Source organism: Scheffersomyces coipomensis, assembly GCF_036884675.1.
Source record: "Scheffersomyces coipomensis strain NRRL Y-17651 chromosome Unknown DFJ63scaffold_4, whole genome shotgun sequence".
Taxonomy (NCBI): Eukaryota; Fungi; Ascomycota; class Pichiomycetes; order Serinales; family Debaryomycetaceae; genus Scheffersomyces; species Scheffersomyces coipomensis.
In genome coordinates, this window is record NW_027042895.1 from 1,729,313 (window position 1) to 1,740,459 (window position 11,147).

Here is an 11,147-nt window from a genome sequence, read left to right on the forward strand (position 1 = left end):
TATGTCGATGAATATATCCAGATGATATGATTCTTCTAATGGGAAGGGAAGGGAAATGGTTTGTGTAGTATGTAATTTTAATGAATTTTGACATTACATTCAGTATATGAGTGTGATTTCATTTTGAATTTGATGAGGAATAATGATGATGAGTTGAGTCTAGCAGTATAATTAGCTTCGATCCATGATGATTTAATGCAATAAAAGGAAAAAGAGGTATTTACCAATCACCTGGAACCAAAGGTTCTCTTTCAACTGGAATATTTCTTTGATATTTAGAACCACCTGGACGAGATGGAGCCACATAAGGATCAGGATGTTTGAATTCAGCTAATTTAGCTTCGAATTTACCAATGGCTTCTTGTAATTCAATTGGATCACTAATATGTTTATTAACTTCAATTTGTTGTCTTATTTTAATGGTTTCAGCACGATAAACTTCAAATTTATAAGTAGAATCAAAGGCAGTTCTCAAGGCCTTTCTGAATAAAGAGGCAACTCTTTTACTATTGGCTTCTGTGAATGGTAATATAGCTGACATGGTTCCTATCTTAATTGTTATCTAACCCCAACTGTAAAGATTTGATATTGATGGTATAGTTAAACAGTGATATTTTCAGTTTATGATAATTTTATTTTTTGTTCATTTTATTGGTTGATTTGTATGCAGGAAATTTTCATTTTTAACCTGTACCAAGAGAAACAGTATAAGAACACTACTACAATAACAATCAAGGATAATCATAAGACCAATAATACAATAAAACAGTAACTAAAGTAACTAAAAGAGATGTTGTTTTTTTTTAATAATTTGCTTTCATTATGAGCAAAACACTTATAAAGTTTCAGCAACCGCCATTAAACTACCAACAAATGATAAGATTAATCTACTTCTAACTTCAATAATATCTTCAGGAACTAACCAAATCAAAGCTCCTAATTTTCTAGCAATTGAAATGGCTAATTTAGCATTAGCATATTTTTCTTCATCAGATAAGTTTGAACCTTGATAAACTAAATCATAATCGACATAACCTGGTTTTAAACCATGTAAAACATTTAATAAATATACCCCATTTGATAATGAAGAATCTTTAAAGGATCTAATGGATGAAGTTTTACCTCCTTTAACCACTTGACCATTAGACCATTTCAAAATATCTGAATCAGTTAAATTAGATCCTTTACCTAATTCAGATAAGGTATTAACAATATTTCTTCTCATTAATTGCCAAACTAAACCTAAGGTTAATAATTTATTACCATCAACAATATCTGATCCTTCAATACCTACTAAAGAGAATTTATTAGCTTTACCAATTTCAACCGCATAATTAGTATTTTCTAAAGCTTTAAATCTTAAAACTTCACCCCCATTAGCTGGTCTTTTATTAACATGTTTAAAAGATACTGAACCTGGTAAAACTTTATCATAAGCTTGTAAAAGAATTAAACCATCTTTTAAATCTTCAAATAATGAAACCACAGGAGGATCAACATCTAATGAATTCAACCATAATGTAAAAACTCTAGCTTCTCTTTCACCTTCAGCATCAAATTCTTCAATTTCAATTTGTTCATGTTCTTCAATTGGATCTAAACCAGGATGAGTATTAAATAAATGAGCCACAAACGCTAAATTTAATTTTGGATTACCTGAAATTAATGAATTTGGAGTTAAATATTTTCTACAATCAATTTTATCAGCATCATTTAAAATTTTTTCAGCTCTTTGATATAAATCAGGGATTTTTAAAGCTGATAAATCACAATGTTCAGGTTGTAATTGATTTAATAATACAGTATAGTTTTCCCCATCATTAATATCTTTAGAAAAATTACTTACTCTTCTAGCCCAACCAGCATTTTTTAAATGATAATTAAACCATCTTAATAAGATTTGTTCAGGAGGTAATCTTAAAAATTGTTCTAAAGTTTCATCATCTTCTAATAAACGATATAATTCAGGATGATATTTAATATCAACTTTTGATAATAATCCTCTTCTAATAATTTGCCAAATTAAACCTAAGATTAAATGTTCTTTACCATCAATAATATCTTCAGAATGAACATTAACCACCACACATCCAATAGCTTTAGCAGAATTAATAACAATATTAGCATTTTCATTCATTTGGAAATTATTTAAAACTTTTTTACCCTTTGGAGTATTTAAAACTCTTGTATCAATAGTATCAGGAACAGAATCATTAATTAATTTCGATAAAACTAAACCATCTCTACATTCATCAAAGATTTGGAAAGTTTGAGTATCAAATGGTAATCTATCACCCACATCCGCATCACCACTTAAAACAGAATTAATATGTCTTGTAAATTCTGTTCTTTCTTCATCATTAATAGTATGAGTAGTACCTGAAGTTTTACCACCTAAATAAGTTTTATTGGTAGTATTGGCAGTAGCAATAGGAGGAGCTGGTTTCGATCTACCTGGAGAAGTAGCAGAAGCAGTAGAAGGAGATGAAGCTGATAAATGATTATTGCCACTTGAACTTGGAGTAGCTGGAGTTGCTGGTGCTGGACCTGGTGTTCCATTGGTTTCTTCCTTTAAATGAGCAATCAATTGAACATAATCTTCTAATTCAACATGACCTGATGCATCAACATCAACTGTTTTTAAAGTCTCTCTAGCTTGATCATAAGTATATTGACCCTTTTTAGAAATGGAATTTATAACTTCTTTCTTTTCAACCCAACCTTTATCATCTAAATCAATACTTCTAAAGTCCTCAATTATACCAAATAAATCATTTTGATCCAATACAGGATATTTCTTTTGTAATTTCAACACATTCATGATGCAATTGATGGATTATCTGTTGCCCAATGACGGTGTAATGATGATATGATGATGAAATGTTGATGATGATGATAGTTTGGATTGGATTGGCTATTTATAATTTTGTTTGTCTCAACTTTCCCCCTTTGGCCCACACATCCTCACCGCAACACTTAAGGCATTTGACTGTCATCAATTTGGAACTTCTTGCTGCGGCTCCCCCTTTTTTTTGAAGTTGATACCCATCCATCTTTAAATTTGATCTGATTATAATTAGGATGAAATTATCAATTATCTTTACAATTAAATATGATGATGATCAATCATGAGTCATTGGAAACATGATAAGCATTGATAACTTTGATTCGATTAAGATTAGATCTACAAATTTTATCTCTTTTTAAATGATTTTAGCATCAATTATGGCAATTCACTGCGAAAGTATCTGTAGTAATTGTTTAATACTTGTAAACCATGATATCTATAATTAGATAAATAATGACCACTCTTACATCCTCAAACTAGATTAGATCTATCTATGATTAATAAATAAACTCAAAATTGATTTATCAAAAATTAGTGGTTTATACATGGTAGCCCCATACATCCAACTTCATTTCTCTCACAAATACAAATACAAAAAATTATGACGGTCAAAATAAATGGCAACCAAAATTGATATCAATCATCTATAATAACAACATCAACAAATGATATCATGGATCCATCAATAAATGGTAAGGACTTGGCGCCGTCCATAAACTCAGAATCAACCTCTTCCTTCAACAATTATAATGGCAATGGAACCAATGGTGATGGTGTACTAGCGTCCAATTTAACCACTACAAATACATCAAGTACCACCAATACATTTGAAAATGATCATGAAAAACCATCGTTCTCCATAGAAACAGTTCAATTGCAATTTGATTTGAGTCATGGTTTAATCAACTTACTCGTATCCAATAACATCATGTTCTTAATCCTTGTCAATTCAGTAATACGAATAGATTTAGATAATCCTTCTGAAATCAAAAAATATCAAGTTCCAACCATCAGTAATATATCAAATCTATCCATAACTAATAATTGGTTACATCCCAATGGATCTCATTTAATCATTCAAGTCAATCATATCCATTACTTTTACCTTCATTCATCATATACTCAATTCAAATTATTACCTCGATTTAAAAATCTAAATATTGTAGTTATAGCATTCCCCACTACTAATAATGATAATATTACTGATTCAGCTGCCACTACAGGTGAATTCATCATAGCAGTTAAAGAATGTATTCTTTATTCTGCTCTTATTAAATCTCATGATTTCTTAAATGAATCAAATAAAAGAGATGATAAATATATTAAACAAATCTATAAACATCCATCATCAAATGGTACGTTACATGGGTTAACGTTTACCAACAATAATAGTCAAATCAATATCTTTATAAATGATACAGTATATATCTGGGATTGTTTTGATTCATCATATGCTGAATTAATCAATGTATTTAAAAATAAAGCTCAAAAAATGATTGAATTACCCAAAACTTCAAAACCAATATTTTCTTCCAATTATCAAGATTATATCTATATAGATCCATCCACTAATGAATTTCAATCTAATGATGTTGAATTAATCTTATCAGATATTGAAAAATTACCTACTTCACATACTCATTTATCTCCAACGGCTAATATTGTAATCACGCCTCATCATTTAATCACTTTGGATCATGATAATGATAATTTATTAATCTTCAATAAATTAAACCCTTTGGATCTCATTGAATTACCATTAAATAAGTATACTCTTGATAATGATAAAATCATTGGTATATTAGCCGACTATAAATTGAATACTTATTGGTTATATTCATCAAATTTCATATATGAATTGATTATTTCTAATGAATCGATTTCAATATGGTATAATTATTATAAAATGGGGAAATATGATGAAGCTTTAAAATGTCTTGAAGAATCTCCTGATACAAACTATTATAAATTGGATTTAATTTTAATTAAACAAGGGTATGATTATTTACAACGAGGAGGATTTGGAAGTATTGATTATGATTATGATGATACCATTGACCAATCACTTCAAGCTTTGAATGAAGATGAATTACTTGAATTACAAGTTAAAGGGATTAAAAAATTAGGAAAACTGTCAGAACCATTTGAGAAAGTTTGTTTAATGTTATTAAATCTTCAACAACAACAACAACAACAAAAAGATGATAATAAATCATTTAGTTCGAAGACATCAGTAATCAGTATTGTTTCTCAGATATTATTAGTGGAATACCTATTAGTAAAGTTTTCCATTGCTAAGGATGTGGAGAAAAATAAAATCAGAATTATTATATTATCAAGTTGGATTATTGAATTAATGCTGAGAACAATCTATGTTTTAAATGATGATTTACAAACTAAAACCAATAATGATGAGAATTTAAAAGTGAAAACATTCAAACAGAGATCATTACAAACATTTGAAACTAATTTTAAATCATTTTTAGCCTCAAATTATAAAATTTTAGATCGGGAAGTAGTTTATCAAATTATGATGGAATTAAATTTATCATCTAAATTCATTTATTTTGCGGAATTAATTGAAGATTTCAAATTCATTTTAAATTATTATATTAATATTAATGATTGGGATAACTCGATAAAGACCATTATCAAATTATATACCTCAACTATTCCTCATAAGATTGATATCATATATAAAACATCAGTTGTATTATTAATCAATTGTCCTCAATTGATAGTTAACGTATGGTTAAAATTCAATGAACAAGATGTTAATTATGAGAATTTCTTACCTGCCATTTTAATTTATAATAAAAATATTGATAATATTAAATTATTGGATAATTATTCAATTAAATTCTTGAATAAATTGATATTTGATAAAGGGATTAAAAGCAAACAATTGAATAATTATTATTTATCATTATTAATCACTTATCCTCATAAAGAAGTTAATAATTCTACTAAACAGATTTTAAAATTCTTACATTTTATTCGAAATGAATTAAATGCTAATTCAAAATTACAATTATATGATGCAAATTTCATTTTACGTCTATGCTTGAATCATAATCAATATGAAGCAGCCATATTGATCTTAATTCATGATATGAAATTATATGATCTGGCTTTGAAATTATCATTGGATAATGATTTACCAGAATTAGGTCAGTTTGTACTTCAAGAATATGATAGACATCATAATGATAATCAAACAACTTCTACAGCTAATACAAATAATGAAGAAGATTTTATTGTGAAGACAAAGTTAGAAGAGGAAACATTCAGTTCAAGGAAGAAACTTTGGATTAGTTTTTCAAAGTATGTGATTACCAAAGTTTGCAATGGAGAAAAGATTGATCTTCAATTTGTTGATAGTGAAGAAGAAGAAGAAGTAGAAAAAGAAAAAGAAAAAGATGATGGTGAAACTATCGTGGAAGAGAAAGGTAAATCAAATTCAAATGGGGTTCATGATCTTACTCAAAGTTTAGTTAATGATATAGTTGGAAAGAAAGATGAAGATTTAGAAAAAGCTGATCATTTAGCTTATCTGTCACAAAAACTTAATGAAGTATTAAAATACATTTTAAAACTTTCTAAATTGAATAATAGTGATAATAGTGGAGTTATTGGCTTAAAGGATTTATTACCATTATTCCCTGAATCGATTATGATTAATAATTTCAAAGATGAAATAGTTAAATCCTTAAATGAATATAATAATAAAATCAATCATTTATCCCTTGAAATGAATGAATCATTAACTATCAGTCATAATTTAAAACAACAAATCAAAGATGCAAATAATCTCGATCATACATCTAAATTATATTCTATAATTGAACCAGGTGAACCATGTCAAATATGTTTGAAATTATTAATCACTAAGAATTTCATATATTTCCCAAATTGTCATCATGGTCATCATAAAGATTGTTTAATTCGAAATTATTTAACCTTAAAGAATGATTATCGATTTAAAAAGATCTTTAATAATTTCAAACGTAATCCAAATTCATCAGTCAACAAACAAGAATTAAATGATATCCTTACCAAGTCTTGTATCTTATGTAACGACGGTAATATAAATCTCATAGATCTCGGTTTAATTGATCCTGAAAGAGATCAATCAGATATTGGTAATTGGGAATTATAATGATAGTGATAGTTAATCTGTATAGATCGATATTTAGCCAGCTCTTATACTAACAATAAATTTCCTGCACATAAAATCAATATTTTTTTTTTTGCTTTTTTTTTTTTTTGAAGCAGAGCATCACATAAAATTTATTTTAGATAATAATAAGTAAATTAATTATTCAAAAGGTAAAGACTAAACATATACTGAATAGACTAACATGGGTAAGACACAAAAGAAGAACAGTAAAGGTCGTTTAGATCGTTACTATTACTTAGCCAAAGAAAAGGGGTATAGAGCTCGTTCTTCGTTCAAGATTATTCAAATTAATGAAAAGTATGGTCACTTTTTAGAAAAATCTAAAGTTGTGATTGATTTATGTGCTGCTCCAGGGTCATGGTGTCAAGTTGCTAGTCAGTTATGTCCTGTTAACTCATTGATTATTGGAGTTGATATTGTTCCTATCAAACATTTACCTAATTGTATTACCTTTCAATCTGATATTACTACCGATGATTGTCGTTCTAAATTAAGAGGTCATATGAAAACTTGGAAAGCTGATACTGTTTTACATGATGGTGCACCAAATGTTGGTTTAGGTTGGATTCAAGATGCTTTCACTCAATCTCAATTAACTTTACAAGCTTTAAAATTAGCTGTAGACAATTTAAATGTTGGTGGAACATTTGTGACTAAGATTTTTAGATCAAGAGATTATAATAATTTAATGTGGATTTTCCAACAATTATTTGAAAAAGTTGAAGCTACTAAACCACCAGCTTCTAGAAATGTATCTGCTGAAATCTTTGTCGTTTGTAAAGGTTTCAAAGCTCCTAAAAAGTTAGATCCAAGATTATTAGATCCAAAATCTGTATTTGAAGAATTAAATACTAGTAATAAGAATAATGATAATATGGAAGCTAAAATTTTCAATCCTGAAAAGAAAATGAGACAAAGACAAGGGTATGAAGAAGGAGATTATTTATTATATCATGAGATGGATTTCTTAGAATTCATTAAGAATGAAGATCCAATTAATACCTTGGCAGGATTAAATAAATTAGTTGAACCATCAAAAGAAGATCTTGAATGGAAGATATTACGTAAATTAAAGAATTTCACTCCTGAATTATCAGAATGTTTAAAAGATTTAAAAGTTTTAGGTAGAAAAGAATTTAAAATGATTTTAAAATTTAGAAAAGCATCTAGAGAAATATTAGGATTAGACGAAGATGAAAATAAAGATGAAATTGAAGTTGAACCCTTAACTGAAGAACAACAAATTGATAAAGATTTACAAGATTTAGGAGATAAGAGGAAACAAAGACAAAAGAGAGAAAAGAAAAGATCAAATGAATTAAAACAAAAGGAAATTGTTAGAAATCAAATGAATATGTTAACTGATATGAATATTGGGTTAGAAGCTGCTCAATTAGGATCTGAATCATTATTTAATTTAAAAACAGCCGAAAAGACAGGACAATTAGATAAATTAGCTAAAGGTAAAAAGAGAATTATTTTTAATGATGAAGAATTAGCTAAAGATAATGATATTCATTTTGATGAAGAAGATATAGAGATGAATTCTGGTGATGAAGCTGATGAATTAGAAGCTCAATTGGATGATATGTATAATCATTATCAAGAAAGACAATCGGAAAGAGATGCTAAATATAGAGCCAAGAAATTAAGAGGCGATGGAGATGATGAACCATGGGATGGTATAAGGAGTGATGGAGAAGATGAAGAAGGAGAAGATACCAAAGATTATATCATGGAAGATGACGGTGAAGAAGATTCTGATGGTGATGAACAAATCAGATTAATCACTGAAAGAAAATCAAAGAATGGATTATCCAGAGATGCCAAAGTATTTTTCCAATCTGATTCTATATTTAATGAATTTGATGATGCCAGTTTATTAGATGAAATGAAGACTGAACAAGAAAAGAAACAAGCTGCTGCCAATGGTGGTAAAGTTAATGGTACTAGTAATGGAAGCAGCAATGGTAATGGAAAAGTTGTTCCCCAAGGTGATGATAGTGAATCAGATGCCGATTCCGATTCCGATTCCGATAGTGATTTTGAAATTGTTCCAGCAGAAAAGGAAGTTCAATATGAATCCGATGATGATGATTCAGATGATGGAAGTTCATTATCTCGTCAATATGCTAGAGCCAAGACTGAACAACAAAAAGTTGATATAGCGACAGTTGAAGCCATGACCTTAGCACATCAAGTTGCATTAGGACAAATGAATAAACATGATTTAATCGATGAAGGTATTAATAGATATTCATTCAGAGATAAAGATGGATTACCAGAATGGTTTCTTGATGATGAAAAGAGACATTCTAAACTTATAAAGCCAATAACTAAAGAAGCAGCTTTAGCCATTAAAGAAAAACAAAAACAATTAAATGCTAGACCTATAAAGAAAGTATTAGAAGCTCAAGGACGTAAGAAGATGAGAGCCTTAAGAAGATTAGAGAAATTAAAGAAGAAATCCGATTTGATTAATGAAGATAGTGGAAAATCTGAAAAGGATAAAGCTGATGAAATTCAAAAATTAATGAAGAAATTAACTAATAAACAAAAGATGAAACCAAAATTAACTTATGTGGTTGCTAAGGGGGCCAATAAAGGATTAAGTGGTAGACCTAAAGGTGTTAAAGGTAAGTATAGAATGGTTGATGGAGTTATGAAGAATGAGCAAAGGGCATTAAAGAGAATTGCAAAGAAGAATAAGAAGTAAGCATTAAGCATATATAAATAAATAAATAGATTATAACATGTACTATTTTTAATTTAACATTGTATGAAATGTAGAGTAATTCCAAGAGTAAACAAATAAATACCGAGAAGAATGGTAAAGTATACAAGTTATGATTTTCAAGGCTGGACCAATGATATATGATAATTAAACGAGAGATAGAATAAGAGAGCTGGGGGAGGACTCAATAAAGAATGCGAGGCGGTTAAAATTTTACTTGGAAATTTCAAAAATTTATGACGATAACTTTAGGTTAGTTTAAACCAATCAATGGTAAGGTTATTCTGAAGATAACGATGGTCTAGTTCTCCCAAAGGCGGTTGAAAGCATCTGGAATGGGAAAGAACGTAGACAAAGAAGACGAGGAGACAAAGCTCATATCATGATATTGATTGTAATTGGTTATGGATTGAAACAGAAAGAAAGAGGATAAAGTTTATACACAGAGGTTGCTAAAGTAGAATGAAATTCATTCATTCATTCAATCCATTCATTGAGGTTACTGTATTCCATATTGGTAAAGTTTAAAGTTTAAACATAAATCTAATTTTTTAAGCAAGATAGTGGGGGAGGGAATATTTTTAATAATGAATTTAAAAACAAAGTTTATGTAATAGAAGATGAAAGTTTATGTAACCGAAGATGATAAAGACCGTTTATATCTAATAGATATCGTAACCCCTTTATATTATCGTAATATTGGTTATAATAAATGGTTATCATCAAATAGATCTATAGTGTAGCCTAATTTGAATTTGTCCCAATTAGGAAATGCTGCGTTACAAACAAGAATTAGAGTAAAACAATCGTGGTAGAAGTTAACTTTAAAACATAATGGATATCATTATCCATTATCCGTTATGGATATGATTAGGATGGATAAGTGATATTGGTATGGACCATCATATGAGTTATCTTATAGGTTATTATTCACAATGATTCATGATAAGAATAAGCGATGGAATAAGAAATAAGCATTTATAGGTAATTGTTTACTCATTGTAGGAGACCATAACTTTACTTGACTACGGGGATGAATGAATGAATAATAATTGGTTACTTCTATATCCATACTATGAAAAACATGTCAATATTTAAAATATTCTTATCTTTGTTTAAAGTGATTTTGTTGTATGTAATTGGTTAACAATGTGGTGGTGATGAACACGTCTTACTCATTCAGATTACAAACCAATTTAACTAGTTAGTTAACTAGTTAACTAATGAACTACAGTATATACTCTGTTAACAGTAAGTATGTATCACGCTATACCCTGCCTTAACGTAAAGCAACGGTTTGTACCTGAAATTATAAACTATGAAATTTGCATAAATTAATTAATACTAAAATGGAAATAAAAATGAAAAAAGGAACACGCAAACTT

At 28.7% G+C, this 11,147-nt stretch overlaps 4 protein-coding genes across 4 annotated transcripts; 2 read left to right on the plus strand and 2 right to left on the minus strand. All coding sequences in view use genetic code 12, as the record gives it.

Annotated features, from left to right (window-relative positions):
• Positions 1-220: 220 nt before the first annotated feature.
• On the minus strand, positions 221-541 carry DFJ63DRAFT_336036 (uncharacterized protein; the record flags this gene model as incomplete). The annotated part of the gene is made up of 1 exon (XM_064908308.1): positions 221-541. One exon carries the CDS (start codon positions 539-541, stop codon positions 221-223), a length of 321 nt encoding a protein of 106 aa, XP_064762078.1.
• A 294-nt stretch (positions 542-835) lies between these two features.
• SAC6 (fimbrin) lies at positions 836-2,996 on the minus strand (the record flags this gene model as incomplete). The annotated part of the gene is made up of 2 exons (XM_064908309.1): positions 836-2,797; positions 2,991-2,996. The coding sequence occupies 2 exons, from the start codon at positions 2,994-2,996 to the stop codon at positions 836-838; spliced, it is 1,968 nt and encodes a 655-aa protein (XP_064762079.1).
• Positions 2,997-3,148: 152 nt separating this feature from the next.
• DFJ63DRAFT_171628 (Pep3/Vps18/deep orange family-domain-containing protein) lies at positions 3,149-7,097 on the plus strand. Its single transcript, XM_064903729.1, has one exon. The coding sequence runs from the start codon at positions 3,522-3,524 to the stop codon at positions 7,005-7,007; it is 3,486 nt and encodes a 1,161-aa protein (XP_064762080.1). The 5' UTR covers positions 3,149-3,521; the 3' UTR covers positions 7,008-7,097.
• Positions 7,098-7,117: 20 nt separating this feature from the next.
• SPB1 (27S pre-rRNA (guanosine2922-2'-O)-methyltransferase) lies at positions 7,118-9,786 on the plus strand. The gene has a single exon (XM_064907072.1). It carries the CDS (start codon positions 7,210-7,212, stop codon positions 9,742-9,744), a length of 2,535 nt encoding a protein of 844 aa, XP_064762081.1. The 5' UTR covers positions 7,118-7,209; the 3' UTR covers positions 9,745-9,786.
• Positions 9,787-11,147: the final 1,361 nt, after the last annotated feature.